This window comes from Poromitra crassiceps (assembly GCF_964638095.1).
Source record: "Poromitra crassiceps genome assembly, chromosome: 1".
Lineage (NCBI taxonomy): Eukaryota > Metazoa > Chordata > Actinopteri > Beryciformes > Melamphaidae > Poromitra > Poromitra crassiceps.
Window position 1 is genome coordinate 62,850,123 of NC_139623.1, and position 18,251 is coordinate 62,868,373.

The 18,251-nt window shown below is 42.2% G+C and overlaps 1 protein-coding gene across 2 annotated transcripts in view; it reads left to right on the forward strand.

Moving 5' to 3' along the window:
* Positions 1 to 18,251, forward strand: part of LOC310786937 (glutamate receptor 1-like) — a gene marked incomplete at its 3' end in the record, with an annotated part of 287,668 nt that overhangs the window by 233,013 nt on the left and 36,404 nt on the right. For both annotated transcript variants that reach the window (XM_083648279.1, XM_083648280.1), the window contains 2 exons: positions 5,276 to 5,474; positions 11,187 to 11,434. In XM_083648279.1, the coding sequence (XP_083504405.1) occupies positions 5,276 to 5,474; positions 11,187 to 11,434 (447 nt within the window). The remainder of the gene's footprint in view (positions 1 to 5,275; positions 5,475 to 11,186; positions 11,435 to 18,251) is intronic.

An 18,251-nucleotide genomic window follows, 5' to 3' on the forward strand; every position in this document is an offset into this window, starting at 1 on the left:
CCGGCACTGCACTCTTATGGTTTTCTTCATACCTCACAGACAGACATCAGTTTGTACAACTTGGGAATCACAGGTCTGGGTGTTCTGCTGTCTCACTGGGTGTCCCCCAGGGGTCAGTGTTGGGCCCAGTGCTATTCATCACTTACCTCCTTCCCCTGGGCACAATCCTCCGTCACCATGGTGTTCAATTCCACTGTTACGCCGACGATACACAGCTCTACATCTCCACTAAACCCACCTCCACCCTCCCCCCCACCTCCCTCACTGCCTGCCATGACATCAACAGCTGGATGAGCAGGAATTTCTTAAAACTTAATGGCAATAAAACTGAGGCCTTGCTCATCGGCTCCAAAAACACACTCACCAAATCCCAAATCCCCCCCACCCCCCACATCACCATTGACGGTTTCCCTGTTCCCTTTTCTGCACAAGTCAAAAGCCTCTGTGTCATCCTGGACAATACCCTTTCTTTCGCCCCCCACATAAAAAATATCACCCGGACTGCCTTCTTTCACATTCGTAACATCTCTAGACTCCGCCCATCCCTCTCCCAATCCAGCACAGAAGTTTTGGTCCATGCATTTGTTACATCCAGGATTGACTACTGTAACTCTGTTCTCTCCGGCCTCCCCACCAAACTCCTCAACCGACTCCAGCTCATACAGAACTCTGCCGCCCGGATCATTACCCGCACTAAATCCTCTGATCACATCACCCCCATTCTCATCCAACTCCACTGGCTCCCTGTTCCATACAGAATTAATTACAAAATCCTCCTGCTCACTTATAAAGCTCTCAACCACCAAGCACCCATCTACCTCTCTGACCTCCTGCACGACTACACCCCCTCCCGTTCCCTGCGCTCCTCCACTGCTGGTCTCCTCACTGTCCCTTCACACCGCCTCACTACCATGGGTGCAAGGGCCTTCAGCTGCACTGCCCCCAAGCTCTGGAATTCCCTACCCCCACACATCCGACAGTCCGACACCATCACAACATTCAAATCCCACCTCAAAACCCACCTGTTCAAACTGGCCTACTCCCTCTAATTAATGTCACTCCTGCTGTAATTTGCCTTGTTCTTAATATGTATATATGTATATATCTTAATATGTATATGTATATTATATGTATATTAATATGTATATTACTTGAAACTATATGTATATGTTCTATGTATATGTTGTATATGTTCTTATTACTTGAAACTGTTTTTATGCACTGTAAGGCGACCTTGGGTGTCATGAAAGGCGCCTCGAAATAAAATGTATTATTATTATTATTATTAAAAGAGAGAGAGGTGAGGTGGGGGCGGAGCGCTTTGGTCACTGCTGGAATCCCGAGCCAGAGCGCACAGAGAAATGCACAGACTGCTTCTGTTGGAAGTGCTGTATATAGGCGGATTTACGCGAGGTCGAACTACTGGGTATGAAATCCGACAGTCGGAATAATGGCGTTAAAATGGTCGGATTAATGGAGGGTCGACATTATGAGACTACAATGATAAAACTCGCCGTAGACATCAATGGTCGGATTAGCGGGTGGTCGGAGTTATGTGTAGTCTGACCTATGGGGTGTCGTACTAACGCGTACTAACGCGTGGATTCCTGCATATTCACAGACACATTATCATGAACACAGTCACAATGCTGTGTGACACGCTGCCAAGTTAGCTGTACATTACTGCTCTGTACGGCCTGGGGCTGCTGTGTGTGTGTGTGTGTGTGTGTGTGTGTGTGTGTGTGCGTGCGAGCACTGTGCGTGCGTCTGTGTGTTTATATCTACATGTGCGTTCTTCCATACTGTAAGTGTAGTAGTGGATCTTATTAAAGCAATGTCATGGCCAAATGTCTTAAACAATATGAAAGAAAAACAGACCATGTATTAATTAACGGGATTAAACATCTCCAGCTGGTTTATCCTGTCATCCTCATACATATTCTCACTGACTGCACAGTGCACTATTAAGTTGGCTAGCTTTAATTATGTCTTTTGAAATGTAAGTGGCTTCCTGAAACTTTTTTGTAGTTGCGGATCCGTTTCGAGCCAATGTTTTATGTGTATGAAAATGTGCCGGGAGTATACATGTCATCATATTGCGGTCGCACGTTGGGAGGGGGAACAAAGACGCGTGCAGTTAACGAGCCATCATGTAACCGGGTTAAATGAATGGCTCTCTCCTAAAACGAAGTGTGGAGCTAGCCAGGTTTGGCTATGTGACACGTTAGTGGGATTAGGCAGTTTAATTGATCACCGTGTGGCAATGCATTGAATTGAGCTCAACACACGCTCCATCATGCTGTCAAAGTAAAGATATGCACTTGTATTTTTTAACAGACAAAATAGCTTAATTCAATTCCTTGATGAATCCTTATCTAACACTTTCAACTTACATCTCTCTCCTCTTAGAACAATCCTCTCTTATGTCTCTCTGGAGTTTTCCTTTCTCTTTCTGTCCGCTGCATGTGCGCATTTCGTAAAGTGGTGAAACGCATAAGCGCTTGATGTGATACAAGGGATGTCCCTAATGATTTGAACATGCAGCAGAATCATTGTCATTCAGGAATGGGATCACATATAGAGGTATGATTCGAGATCGTGATTAGGGTGTGTCAAGTCAAGTCAACTTTATTTAAATTTTATAGAGTACATTTACAACAACTAGAAGCCAAGAAAACAGCAAGTACAAATGCTACAGAGCAAGGTGCAATACAAGGTGCAACAGATACAAATAATAAAAAACCAAGACAGGCGGGCTCAATTCTGGTCGAAGGCCAGGGAGAAAAGGTGCGTTTTGAACAGGGTTTTAAAAGCCACTAGGCTCTGGGCTGATCTAATGGAGGGGGAGGCTATTCCAGAGCCTAGGAGCTGCTATATCGAAGGCTCTGTCTCCTCTAGTCTTGAGCCTGGTCCTATAGACCCCTTATACAGCTGTCAACATTGGAGCTGCGCGCGCAACGTGTAGGCAAAAAGCCGTGAGCCCAGCATTGACAGACACAGAGAGCTGTGTAAAAGCCCCGCTGTCAGGACTGCTCTGTGCCCATCTGCGACATACAGTTAGATTTTAGTTTTAAAATGCAGTTCTCGGCTTACTACAACAGCTTATCGCCTAGTGATAAGCAATGTTATGCATCGCAATTAACGTTGGTTAATGGGATACGTCTTACAGACCCATACGCACTGGTGCTGTCAATGGATAAAAGACAAGAATTGGCCAAGCCTAGAGTGGCCAGCAATACATAGCGTAGATAATTATTCTGTAACTTGCAAAGATATATTGTTATGTTGATAATGCACACAACTCAATGACATTATGTAACGTTACTTGGTTGTTAACTAACCGAGCGATGCGATGTGGCTGAGCAGCCGACAGCTACAGGCAGCTTACCTGATTATGAAATGAGCACTACAAAGTCGGGCATTTTTAATGATGTCCACGTTCCAATCAGTTCAACTCAATAATGACATTATTTAACGTTACTTGGTTGTTAACCTCTTGCATGGCACCGTAACGCCGGCGTTACGTTTCTGATTGCTGTTCATGCTACATACCAAATTAACCGGCTGAATCTTGCGCATCGAACCATGTCTTCCTTTTTCAGATCAGATCAACACAGCAGAAGTTATAGCTGTCTTTGTACAAAGACAAAGACAACATTTCAGATTATTTGGCTTTTTCAAATGACTTTTTATAATGGCTTTTTGGAAATCCGCCTAGGTATCTCCCTACAAAAACCACTGCCAAATACTCATGTTTTGGTATTTTTTCATCTTCTTTGAGTTGGGATGTGGTAAGGCCTGTGGCTATGTCTCCATTGGGTTTCTAGCCATAAATACAACAACCACAGGTAACTGTTTACACTCTAAAAGTGTTTTTTATTCTAGGCGAGAATCAACCACTGTGTTTGAGCTGGTGTTACTCAGGGTCAGTAACACATAGAGTCATTCTGACACGTGGACCAGAAACTTCAAAGTCTTACCTTTCAGAAAAGGTCAGGCAGTTGTCTGTAACCCTAGCGGTTCAGCCACAGTAAGCATTTTAGTTTGGGTATGTCGTTTTCACCATTTTCTTCAGAAATAGGTGGCTTTAGAAGGGGTTAACTAACCGAGCGATGTGGCTGTTACTAGCAGCCTACAGCTACAGCTTACCTGATATGAAATGAGCGAGCACTGCAAAGTTGGGCATTTTTAACGATTTCCTCTTTCGGCTTGCAACCAAAGACGCATACGGTTAGCATTAAAAGCAGTATGAGTTGACGGGATTCGGTAAAACTTTAGTCCTTGCTTTGTTGATAGTGTAACAGACTGTTCAGTGTTGTGTTGTATTCTATTGCGTGTGTATGCGAGGCTGTGTATGTTCCTTCGAGTTGCCGTAGAACAGAATACGTGGGGAGAATTAGGTGAAGCTTGTTATAACGTTACAGCCTGGCTCTATCGTTTATTATTTTATTAACCAAGTGTGAATAGGCGGACCCGAATACTCTGCTACAATAGCTTTCCGATTCTGGCATCCCACTGCACAACACGAAGACATGTCTAGCTCGTCTAGTTTTCCAGCCAGTGGAAAACTACTTGCCAGGGCTGCGCGGAGTCTGTCTTTCTGCCTCCTTCTTGCGCATCGACGCTGCGTGATGTCAGTGTGACGTAGTCGTATAAGGGGTCTATAGAGACCTCCAGCAGCAGCTGGTCAGCTGATGTCAGTGTGACGTAGTCGTATAAGGGGTCTATAGAGACCCCCAGCAGCAGCTGGTCAGCTGACCTCAAGGCTGTGGATGGGGTATGGTGGTGCAGGAGCTCGGCGAGGTACAGTGGCGCCAGCCCGTTTAGTGCTTTAAAAACAGTCAGCAGTCATTTAAAATCAATGCAGAAACGGACCGGGAGCCAATGGAGTGAGGCCAAGATTGGTTTGATGTGATCGCGCTTCTTGGTGCCAGTGAGTAGTTGAGCAGCCGCATAGTGTGTGTGTGTGTGTGTGTGTATGTGTGTGTACTTATCTAAGACTATTGGCATTTATTAACTATGTGTAACTGAAATTAAAATGTATTTGAGTAGATTAAACTATAGATTGTCTGAATAAAAATGCTAATGTGATTTACATTTTCTATATCAGCTACTGTAGTCTGAACTGAAACAGTTCAGCCCTCTCTCTCCCTCCCTTTCTCTCTCTCCCTCCCTTTGTCTCTCCCCCTCTCTCTCCCCCTCTTTCCCTACCCCCTCTCTCTCTCTCTCCCTCTCTCTCTCTCTCCCCTGTCTTTCTCTCCCCCTTTCCCTGCAGGTCTCTGTCAGGTCGTATTGTGGGAGGAGTTTGGTGGTTCTTCACGCTCATCATCATCTCCTCCTACACGGCCAACCTGGCAGCCTTCCTCACCGTGGAGAGGATGGTCTCTCCCATAGAGAGTGCCGAGGACCTGGCCAAGCAGACAGAGATTGCCTACGGCACCTTGGACGGAGGCTCCACCAAAGAGTTCTTCAGGGTGAGGATGGAATATTCCTACAACTTTTTAATAAATTATATTAAAGTAATCTTTAAGCTCTTAATAAATTATATTAAATCTTTAAGCTCTGCTGACATGGAGTGCAGAGTGCAGATGATCTGACCAAGCAAATTGACTCCACTAAGACTTCAGGCTGATTTATTCCCCATCAAGTTAATAAATTCTTAGGGAGCCTGGGAGTGGGCATTGGCAAGGAAAAGTTATATGTAGTCACGTGTGCACGTGACTAAATATAACTTTTCTTTGCCAATGCCCAGAGTCTGGGCGTTACATCAATCAGACCAATCAATCAGTGTGGCCTGCATAATTCTTGATATGAGCACCAGGGGCCACATTACAGAAACTCCCTATCTTATGTCTTAAGTTAGGATAGGACTAGTTTAAGATAGGATTTTTTCTGATTTCGTATTACAGAAGCAAATCCTAACTAACTTTAGGAATCCTATCTTATCTTGCTAAATCCTATCTTATTTCTTGTTAAGAAATCCTAAATACTCATCCAGCATCGGTTATCAACTTTTCTGTCTGTTACCCTAGCAACCACTAGCAACAGACACCTCCTCCTTTTTCAACTCGCGGGGGAAGTAGGAGCGCTAGTTGCCTGCTATTAGCTAGTAGGCTAACGATGTGTGTTGTTGTTGTCGAACATTTTTGAGATTGTGGGGCAATGGACCAAAAACGAAGGGCATTTAACTTCAAGGCAGATGAGTTGGAGGTTTTAGTGACCGCCGTAGAAAAGGTTAAAGACGTGCTTTTCTGAAAGTTTTCAGCCACCCTCACGCGGGAGGTGAAAGAGAGGGAATGGGCTAAAATAGCAGAAACCGTCTCTGCCGCATCAGGCATTCCTCCCCCCTTGGAAATAGGGATGTCAATTTTCGGTTAATTTCACTTTCGATTAACCGACGCTAATAATCGATTAACCTATCGGTTAATTCATAATTTTTTAATATTATTATTATTATTATTATTATTATTATTTATTTATTTTTGTCTATTTACTCAATGAGCTCATGCCCAAACAAGGCGTGTCTATTTAGATGCTGAAATGTTAATGCTTTTTGTGTTAGAATTATGCCTTTATTTTTTGTTGGCTTTGCTGAAATTTATAAGTTTATTGCCACATTTTGATCAGGTAATCATTCCAAAATCATTCTGGCTCTTATATGGATGACAAGGAAATATATTTTTGAGAGCTTTATTTCCTGTTTATGTAAACATTACAACAACAACAATCTGTTATTTCTTTTGATTTTTTCACATTAGGCCTACTGTCTTTTGCAGCATAAAAACTTAAACAAAATATAGCCTATTTCGATTTGCTGCCAACAATTGAACAAAATTTGAACAAAATAGTTGCATGATGCAAAACACTGTGCAAAATCTGCAAGGAAACTCAAAAAACTTGTCATTTTTTTTTTTTTTTTTTTTTTTTTTATATTAACACATTCACTGCCAGACGTTTTTTTTTTTACTGTAGGTAGGTTCTGGCAGAGGGTTTTTTTGAGGATTCTTGCTCATCTTTCAAGACCCGAGGATTCTTTTCTGCTAAGATTTTGTGAACACACAATATCTCAAAAGAACTAATAGAATGTGTGCTTTCTCTGTCTAAAAGAGTTAGTTTGTAGAGTTAGTAGTTATGTAAGCATTAGCAGTTGAATACAGCATGGTTTCAGCGTCAGAAAAATTATTCCGAGATAAACGGCTTTTTGTGAAATTCGATAGAACAGTCACTTTAACCATTCATTTTTGGCATCAGTAAGACGTCAGACATCTAAACAATAGTTTTGAACAGTAATTTCCTCCATAACAGCAGGAAACCCCCCTCTGCTTCCAACTCCTCCCTCCGTGGGCGTTCTTCTTGGCTGCAGCGGCCGTGTCACAAGCTTGTCACCAGTCTCACTGCTTTGCTGCTGCTGCTGCCTGTCTGCGCGGCCGCTCTTTGAGGAAGTCTGGATGGACTCGCTCGCTTCTTGGAGTTTTGGTTGAGAGCTTTGATGAAGCTTTTGCGATTCTGGTCATATTTATGCTGCGTGTTTCAAAGTGTGTTCCACCGTAATCTATTATGCAAATTTGCAATCCCGCATCGCCAGGAATCAGCGCGAAAACGAAAGCGTTTTCGCCAATCCATTTTCATGAGAATGGCTTCGAGGAAACTGCTTTTTGCTTGCCTTCCTCTAGTCTGGGAGAGCACTGTCGCCACTTAGTGGGTCGGTGGAATGGGTTGTAAACGTTCGGTGGCTTCAATAATTATATAAGAGATGTAAAAGGGTTAGATGCACATCCCACGGTCAAAAAAAAATAATAATTTTTTTGACGGAGTAATACGTCATTGGCAGTGAACCGCTGGATTTTTTTTGACGGAGTAATACGTCGTTGGCAGTGAACGTGTTAACTGATAGACCGACAGCAATAACCGAACAACGACATTAGCGACGGTTAATCGATTAACGGTTAACCGTTGACATCCCTACTTGGAAACTGTATGTACCGAGGAGCCAAATTGCTGATGGCTGTTGCTACCTCAGTTAAATTACGTGACATAGCAGGCTGAGATATTTTGGATATGTCGGCCACTTCAGTTTCAGTTTGAAATCTCCCTTCGCAAAAAAACGAAGTGCAGATAGATAGATACATTTTTATTTCTGTGTCATGCACCATATTCAAGGTGCCCAGCCCGTCTGGGCTTACAAGACACAAATCATTCAAGTTCAACAATACAAACAAATCAACAAACAAGCTACAAAACGCTCAAACATAAACAAGACAGAGTTATATATTCAGATGAACAGCTTCTCCATTCTGAGTTTCCAAGCCCTCCCAATAAACCTGGCCAAACTGAAGACTTCATCTCTGAACAACCATTCCAACTTCGCATCATCTCCTGACCAAAATAGTTCCGGTTTCTTATTTTGCATTAACTGAAATAGAGATAATCTTGGTTCCTCATATAGCGTACAATGAAACAAAAAATGAAATTCATCTTCCACAACACCTAATTCACATACAGTACAAAGTCTCTCCTCCTCAGCAATAGAATTGAACCTGCCAACCTCAATAGCCAAAGGGAGGGTACCCGTTCTCAACTGGGCACATAAAGATCTTCTGGATCTATCCAGGGGTAAAGTAACATAGGGTTCTGGAGTGAACATATTTTTAATTTGAACATATGTTCTAAGTTTTGGTTTGAGCCAGATGTCATTGGCCCATTTTTCTTTATAATCAAGAAATAGCCTATGTTTAATATAGCGAACACTACAACGTAAACTGTTTCTGAAAATAAATTGCTGATCAGCTTCCATGAACACATCATTGATATCATTACACCATGGATACTTATGTGCTTTATCCCAGTTAAACACTTGTTTTGCAACTCTACTCTCTGGCATATTAGATAGACGGTTCCACAATCTCAACATTTCACCTTTTTGTTTGATCAAACAAGGCTCCCAACCCATATCCCCTTGAAAAGCCAACACAGGTGTAAATTTATGTACCCCCAGAAAACATCGGATTGCACGATTTTGGATGGCATTCACCTTAGAAAATTCCTTTCTTCCCCAAACTCCAGCTGCATAAAACAAAACTGGTGACACACATGCATCATAAAGCTTTGAAAATGTAGCATAACCAAGATTTTTACAAGTTTTCACTTTACTTATTACTGAACCCAGGGCTCTACCAGCAGTGTCGGCCAACACACTGACACCCTCATCAAACGTAGAAAATTCATCAAAAGTAAAACCCAGATATTTATATGAACTGGTATATGCCAATGACATAGCTCCAACATGAAAATCAAAAATGCTTTTGTAAGTTGTACTACAACCGGCAGAGCCCCGTGTCGGTCTCTCCAACACAGGTCTCACCTCCTCGGCTAGCTGCAGTATCATGTCCCTGAGCAGTCTGTATCGATTAACGAGCGTTCTGTCATCAAAACGCAAAACGTCATTCGGGTCCCGCATGAGACTTTCGGCAAATACATTGCGCCTGTTGACATTTTGTTGGTTTTGCAAATGTAATAACAGCGCAGCCATAACGTAGGTAGGTACGCTATAAATAGGCTATAAATTATAACGAGATGCAAGATGGCTGTTGTTCCAGTTGAAAATAGCGTAAATTAGTTAGGACAGCATAGCTGGCATCTTAAAGTTAGGAGAGCTTTTTTAAGATTTTGGGGAGTTGGGACGCTTCTGTAATACGCTTTTCCCATTTTAAATTAGGATGAGAATATATGGAATTATTTACCTATCATAATGTAAGAGGTTCAAGAAATTTGAGAGCATGATTGATAAATTTCACGTTCAGATTTTGGACCCTTGGACTCAAAAAGCTCCCACGTGTGCTCAGATTTACTCTGCTTGTCCTTAAACTATACGCTCGTGCTCAAAACTTTTCTTTATGGACAGATTTCATGCACTCACATTCAAATATCCCCTGCTCATGCTTAGACCTTCTCTGCTTGTGCTCAAACTCTGTGCTTCCATTCAAATGTCTCCCCTCTCCATTCAAACTGAGTGTGCTCTCTTGGAATTTCTCCTCTTGGATCTTTTGTCTGCGCTTCGATTTTCTGTGACACAACCCTATCAGAAACCCACAACCAATAGAATGCCAGGATAGTGTCACATGATCCCCGACCCAGCAATCATGTGACACTATCCTGGCATTCTATTGGCTGTTGATTTCTGACAGGATTGTTGCACAACAAATCTGAGAGGAGAGAAGAGATCCAAGAGCAGAAGTTTCAAGAGCGCACAGAAGCAGTTTGAAGGGGGAGGAGAGGACATTTGCATGCAGGCACCGAGTTTGAGCACGAACAGAGGAAATGTAAGTGTGAGCAGGGGTTCTTTGAGTACGAGTGCAGGAAATCTGTCCAAGCAGAACACTTTTGAGTGTGAGAGTACAGTTTGAGGACAAGCAGAGCAAATTTAAGCACATGCAGGGTCTTTTTGAGTCCAAGGGTCCAAAATCTGAACGTGAAATTGATAAATCATGCTCTCAAATTGCTTGAACATCCTCCTGCATTTAGATAGCTAAATAATTTCATAGTAGGGGAGCCGGCGCAGTGAATAAGGCCTGGTTTTGAAAAGCGCTAACTGCAAAATTAACGCCAGTTGGGAAGATAGCTTTAGGCTGGTATTGAAGGCCGAAACGCCCATTCTGGCACTGCGCCACACCTCTTCAGCGTAAAGCCCATTTCGAGGCGTAAAAACATGAAGCTATCTTCCCGAGTCACGGGTAGGCAGACGCAAGTTTAGCGCCTAAGGCCAGGGGGAAGATAGAGCCCCATGTGTTATATATCCAGAGCACCAGCTCACTGTTTAGAGTTAAATATCCAGAGCACCAAGTCACTATTTAGAGAGCATGTGTTATATATCCAGAACACCAGCCCACTATTTACGTAAAGAGGAAATCGAGGGAACAAATTGTATCTCGTGCGCACACAAAAAAGTTTTAGAGAGCTGAAATTGCATATCGTGTGCACATTACAGTAAATCATGGCCACAACATAAATTATTTTTCTCCCGATGGCCACTCCCAGGCTCTGTAAGTTTTAGGGAATTGCAGGACATGAGGTGATCTGATGTAGGATTCTGTGGCTCCTCCAGTTGTCCTTGGAGGTCTCTCCACTGGTAGAGGCGGTTGTCATAAGTCACGCTCTTATAACGCTCAGCTCCTCTCCTCTCCTCTCAGCGGTCAAAGATAGCGGTTTTCGAGAAGATGTGGTCGTACATGCGAAGCACGGACCCCTCAGTGTTCGTGAAGAACACGCCCGAGGGCATGATCCGGGTCAGGAAGTCGAAGGGGAAGTACGCCTACCTGCTGGAGTCCACCATGAATGAGTACATCGAGCAGAGGAAGCCGTGTGATACCATGAAAGTAGGCGGCAACCTGGACTCCAAAGGCTATGGAGTGGCCACGCCCAAAGGCTCGCCCCTCAGGTACATGCTAAAGCCCAATTTATGCTTTGTCTGTCGACAGTTTTGAAACTGTCGCAGACAGAAATGAGGACTTGAGTCCACACTTTCAAGTGTCGGCGAGAGGTGTCTGCTACATAGTGAAATTTCTAGTGTCGCCGACTACGTCACATAGTGTCGTGCAAGTGTGATTGGCTATATAGACGGCCCGCGCTTGACTTCCTTGTTTTGGTTTTCGCTGACATGAAATTAATGAACGTGTCCCCGCTATTTTTATCAGCCTGTCCTTGATGTATGACTTTGTGAAAATCACAAAGAACACCGTGAGTGACAAACTTCCCAGAGAGAGAGGAGCTGAGTTGTGTGGTTGTGTGTTGTTATATGTGGCTGCAGTCAAGTATAGGCTACGTTACATCTTGCCTCTGACGTGGTTTCACTGACAGCATTCCCTCCCTTGGCTATCTGCACTAGTTCTCTGTCTATAGTGTTTGAATGTCACATGACTGTTGAGCCTAGGAGAGAAGCATAAATGCAGCAACATGAGCGACACTTTATTTATTGTCGGTGACCATGTGTTGAGCGACACTTTCCAATAAGTATAAATGAGGCTTAACTCTCCTTATGTGGGGCATAGACAGTGGTTTTAATATTGCCATCTTAATTTTGTCTGTTGTGGTGGTAGGCTTGGGCAATATCCAAATCTAACTGTATATGTATTTATATTTTGTTAATTTTCTAAATTGCCAAAGTAGTTTTTGCATGTTAGCTGAATTCTTAATGACTATTATTTATTTTGCATAATACATAAATCTATCTGTCCAAAACATTCTTTCATCCTGGCACATAGGGCCCACATCCAACATGTGTGGCAGATAATTATTACAATATTATTATTATCATTTTAAATTCAAGCTTACTCTGTGATCTTAAACCTCAGTCAGTAGAATTCTGCATCCCTAATTTCACAGAAAACTGGTTCATTTGAGAGTTGCATGCATAAATGAGTTTATTGTTTATTATTGTTTATTTAGCACATATTCAAACATACAAAAATACTGATAGTTATCAACACGACAATAAATGTGCAAAGTAGAGGCAGGAGACCCGCAAGGGCCTATACGAGGCCTCTACTTGTATAACATCATAAGTAGAAATAAAATCAGTAGGTATGAAATAAAATTAAAATTTAACGAACAAAAAGAAAGAAAAGAAAGTAAAGAAGAAGAGATAAAAACATGTATGCAGATAAGAGATGTTATTGATTTAACAGGGTTTTTTTCATTCTTGATTTAAGAATAGGCAATGATTGACAGGTTCTGATTGAAGGGGGGGTGGAATTCCATAAGGATGGACCTCTATACCTAATGTTAAATTAGGTATTGTTTTCACAACATAGAGCAAATATCATTTTCATGTTAAAATGGCTTGATGTAAAATGTTGTGTATTTGGTGATGCCCTGGGACTGCACAGACAGTTTAGGGTGCAGGAACTAACACACACACATACACACACACACACACACACACACACACACACACACACACACACACACACACACACACACACACACACACACACACACACACACACACACACACACACACACACACACACACACACACACACAGACACACAGCCTGTCTGTCTGTCTGTCTGTCTGTCTGACTGACTGACTGTCTGTATTTATGTATGTCTCTTAACCCTTCTCTCTCTCTCTCTCTCTCTCTCTCTCTCTCTCTCTCTCTCTCTCTCTCTCTCTCTCTCTCTGTTTGCCTGTTTCTGCCATGTCTGACTGTCCTGTCTGATGTTTTTTATGCCTGTCCGTCTGCCAACGTGACTGTCTGTCTGCCTCTACAATCACCAGAAAACTGACAATGCTACTAACATCCAGAGCGTTGATGACAACATTCTGATCCTGATCTACAAATGACTCATTTTTACATTGCACTGCAAAGTCTTGTGTTTTTCTAAAAGTCAACTTTTGAATTCAAACATTTATAAAAGTCTAAGAATTCAGGATAAGAGCCAATTGCTTTCAGACTATAATGTTTTTAGCAAGCATTTGACAGCAGTCAGGTTCACCATCAACCCACGCAAGCACAATATTTTCACAAGGTGATGTTATGACAGGTAATTATTTCTAATAAAACAGCTTTGGAAACTGTTTTGAGCTGATAGCAGAACAATATTTAGGTCCCTCAGCGATGCAAGCAGCAGCACTGGACGACTGCAGATGTTTCACCTTCTATTTTAGCACAAAATGTAGGCCTATGTGTTACATGGCGCAGGCCATCATATCAACTTCTATTCAAAGTCAAAATGTTTGCTGTGTTATTGTATTGAATGGGTGTAATGGGGGACGAGGCTCTGAGACCTTGGAAACCTTCATCAGCTCAGCTAAAAATGTGAAAATCATCAAAACAAGTTGTTTTTACATGACAGCAGTTTGAAAACATGTCGATGTGTGTCGTCCTCTTTAAGTTTCAGACCTCAATGGACTTGGCGTCCATGTTTTTATCCGTTGTTGTGACCCTTGTGCTATTTGTTTCTGCATCTGCATTTTATAGTCAACCCAGAGTCACTCAGAGCTGGAAGTTACTCCAACTGACTACATACTGTATATTGTAATTAGTATGTCCTAGTACATCTTATAAAATCATAGTAGAGTCGCACCAATCTTCAGTTGCTACTCCCAGCCGAAGGCCTTCTGGCTGCCAGCCGGCTGCCTTACCAAAGAATTTAACTTTGTTACACAATAAGAGACATTGCTTTAGAGAAACTAAGGAAATCTATTAGGGTTGTCACGATACTAGAATTTCAACTTCGATATAGATACCCAGGAAAATATCGATACACTATCCAGGGGTGGTGGCCAAACTTTTTTGGTTGTGGGCCGCATACAGAAACATATAAGGAGTTGCGCGCCAAACAATATACAGTTTTCAACCTGTTGAGAGTGAAAGCGGGGGGGGGGGGGAATAGACCAGAAAATCCTTGTGCCATAAAACATTGAATTTCCACCTAAATAAATATATGACACTTTGGGCCCTATCTTCCCAAAAGCGGTAATTTAGCGTTTATGCTAGTTTAACGCCGTGCGCAATGCAAATTGGGGTCGGGCACAAGCGCATGTTTGTTATAATTGTACTGGGCATAGGCGTGCCACATGCCAAAGCAGGCGTTTCAGCGCTAAAATGTGGGGATAGATGGCATTATCCTATCGTCAGCAGTGTGCAATTACTTTGGCTAAGAGCTTTGAAAAGGACCTCTTACGCACTAAATACCTTGCTGCGCTGGAGCGCGCCATAATCTCCGCGCAGCGCAGAAACGTCATTACGCACAGACTTGCCACCCCAAAACATCAAATTCTGCTGCTAAAATTGGGTAACCAGCAGATTATTCGGTGAGGCAATCAACTATAATTCACTGAGAAACTTTTATCACATTGCAAGGAGGAGTTATGGTAAATTAATTGAGAAAACTACTTGCAATAGGCTATTCACCTTCACCTGCTATAACCCGGAGGGTCGTTGGCATCACAGCCGATCTAGGCCTACACCTATCCAAATTATGCATGGGAAGAATTACAGCATGCCTCACGCAAACTGTATTACATGGACAGCAAGACGGGAATCTGGTTTGATCCCTGGAGGGGAGGGGCGGGTGCCGGAACCCGAAATCCTACATTTCCCACAATGCACTGGGCTCGCGTGGCCTTCGTTTCCACGCCCACCCCTCAGGCATTTGGCTGATATCAAACTCCAGTAGGTGGCGGTAATGCACATATATGCTTGCCAACCGCCATAAAAGTCGAAGAAGAAGAAGGCTTCGACATAAAAAGATTTAGTAGAACAAGAAAAACTTAAAAAAAAAATTGCCTCCAAATTGCACCAAATTTAAACGGTAGTATATATGTCGGGAGATGTCTTCATAAAAAAAATGTCATGCATTTTAAGGCATTTTCGTAGGAGTTACGCGCATCTGATGTTGTAACTATTTTATGTAAAAATGTGTAAAAACGGGTACATTGCTCAGCGTTGATTTCGTTACTTCAACGCACCTACTACTAGATGTAAAATTTGACGAGCTTTCCAATGCCGCCAGTCCCGTGTCTGTCCGTGCTTCCGTTCCCGAGATATGGTCTCTTTGCAAGGAGCTATGGAAAGCTAACCTAGCTACAGCAGGCTAGGTGGTGGAAAAAGATGGCTGCCTTTTGTTTTTGTTCAAGACCTCTGAAGGGGCGTGGAGGACCTCTAGAGGCGGGACCATGGCTCACAACAATTGTAGTTCATAGGTCCTCGACTTCCGCAAGGCGGACTTGGGCCAGATGACGCGAAACGCGTCGGCTGGCCCAAAAAATATGTGAGAGATGCTTGATATCTCTGGCAGTGAACCAGCAATTTCAAAAATTTCAACGGATTCGAAAACCTTAGGGGCGTGAGATTTAATATATATTCATATTCCCCACGGTAAAGCCGTCCTTTAAGTACATACATAAGTGCCTGGGTAGCGAGCAGATGGCGGTATTTGACAATTTAGCAGCTAAATCATAGATTATTGAAAGATATTCCATATTCCAGACTGAAATGCTATAACAGAACTATTGGCCAGAATGACATGAACATTTATTGGACACTTATTCAGTGGATATCTTGCATGTTGCGTTCAGGTGCACTGTAAAAAAAAAAAAAAATTGGTCAACATCTTTTTGTGGCGGTCCAAATCCTTCTGTGGCGGCCCGCCACAAATTCCTTTATGTATGGGAAACACTGGGTCACGTCTACCCAAACAATTATATCATTTTTAAACAGTTATGTTTCTGTATAAATCATTACAAATTATGTTCCCGTGAGGTGGGGATGCGTTTTGCTGCCAAGCGCGCGGGAAGCTGGGTGCTGTGTGCTGCAGCACCTGGTGGCAAGAGATGGAATTTTCGAAATTGTTGCATTTGGCTCTAGCCTACTGCGTTTCTGCACATGAGTCTGTGCTGTGTAGTGGATATCTTGTCCATATACGATCTTTGCTCAACGCAGTGGTTCTTGGGTAAAAATAGGATCCACACAGTAGTGTGAAGCGTGCACTCCGGGAAATGCTGAAGTTTTGTTTACTTAGCCTCACGTTGAAACTAGTGTTTAGCTGTGTTTGTTCACGGAGTCGGAGACACAAATGACACTCTGCCAGTCAAATCCCAGCTTTGTGGAGAAAGAGATACGAGATGACAAGACTTACAAAAAAGAAAGAGAAGAAGGGAGGAATAGCAGGTAGGCTATCACTGTTCCTGATTCCTGAGGGTAAATTGAGTAATGCTGCAGAGAAGAGGAGAATATACTGAATAATGACATCACAACAGTATAATCCTAATGTTAATTTAAAATTAAATATTCCTCTAAATATGGCTAAAAGTCCAAATAACTTCAAATTTTCTTCAAAGAGTCCCTTTCTTACAGCACCCCCTACTTAAAAGTAGTTCCAGCGCGGCTGCTTGCTGCTGTCTGGCGGGGGTGCAAAACTCGGCATAACACCTGGACAGCGGACTGCAATCTTCCCTGCTTTAAGGCATGCGCAAACAGGTGCGCAAGCGCTAATAGGGGATATCGCCTGTACGAAGATAGGGCCCATAGTTTATTGATGTGCTCACTATTACAATGGGTATTTCTGTTAGGGATGTCAATTTGTATCAATTTCCTTAATCGATTAATTGGTCATGTTAATGATCAATTCATCGATTAATAATTATTTAAAAAAGCTTTTGACATACAAAATTAAAAATACTAAATGCAGGGTTTTACACCTGTCTTTAGGCCGACCCAACAAGTTGATCAACCAACTAAACGTCCTGCATTAGCTGTCATTGTGCTTGTGGACGTGAGATATTTCAACATTATATTACAATGTTTACAATGATGACTGTTGTCTTTTTGGGTGTAATTCTCCACCCTGGACTCTTTGTCTGCTAGCTTGACTTTCTTCTTCCTCTGTATGAGCAGTGAAAGTTACATGTTGCCCTTGTGGTGTTAAATCATTTCAGAAAAGAAAAATTATAAATTAGCACATAGCCTATACATTGTCGATTAATCGGTTAACATATAGTTTGATCGATCAAATTCTTAACGATCGATTAATCGATTGTCAATTAATCATTATCATCCCTAATTCCTGTATATTTTCAAATCTTTTCCTGTGCCAACAGGTTAAGACAGAGATAATTTCACCAACATTCAGTATTATCAGTAATATATTTTTTACATGGAAAAACGAAATGGGGAAAAAAAGTTTTTTCCGTTTCCGTTTTTCTGTTTTAAACTTTAAAATGGAAAAAAAGAGAGAGAGAAAAAAAAAAGAGCCACATTCATGGCGGGCCACTTAACTCATTGAGTGCCAGCCACTTTTGGAGAACGGACGCTCCCAGTGCCAGAGTTTCAGAGCGTTTTCAGTGATTTCTCGAGGCGAAAAGAAAAATATGTGTGATATTATGTAAACACCGAACACACACAAAGAACAATGAGACTCTCTTCTATCATCTGCAAAAAAAAGTTTATTGATACCATTTTCCGTTCTTTAGTTATGAGCCGGAGAAGATAGGTTGTTTTGAGCAAAAAGACACGTTTCAATTTAGAATCTGAGATATTCAGCCTTTTGTGAAAGGAAGCATTTCAAGCACATCATTGACTCTGAAGCTAATATTTTCTGATGTAATGACACCTCAAAAATAATTTCCTTCAATAAAAGAGTGAAAACAAAGGAATTTTGTTTGGCCAAATAATATTTTTTAGCTGCAACCAGCAGCGCTGGCCCCTGCATGCGCAGACCCTACACCTTCTTGCTGGTCTTGATTTACTG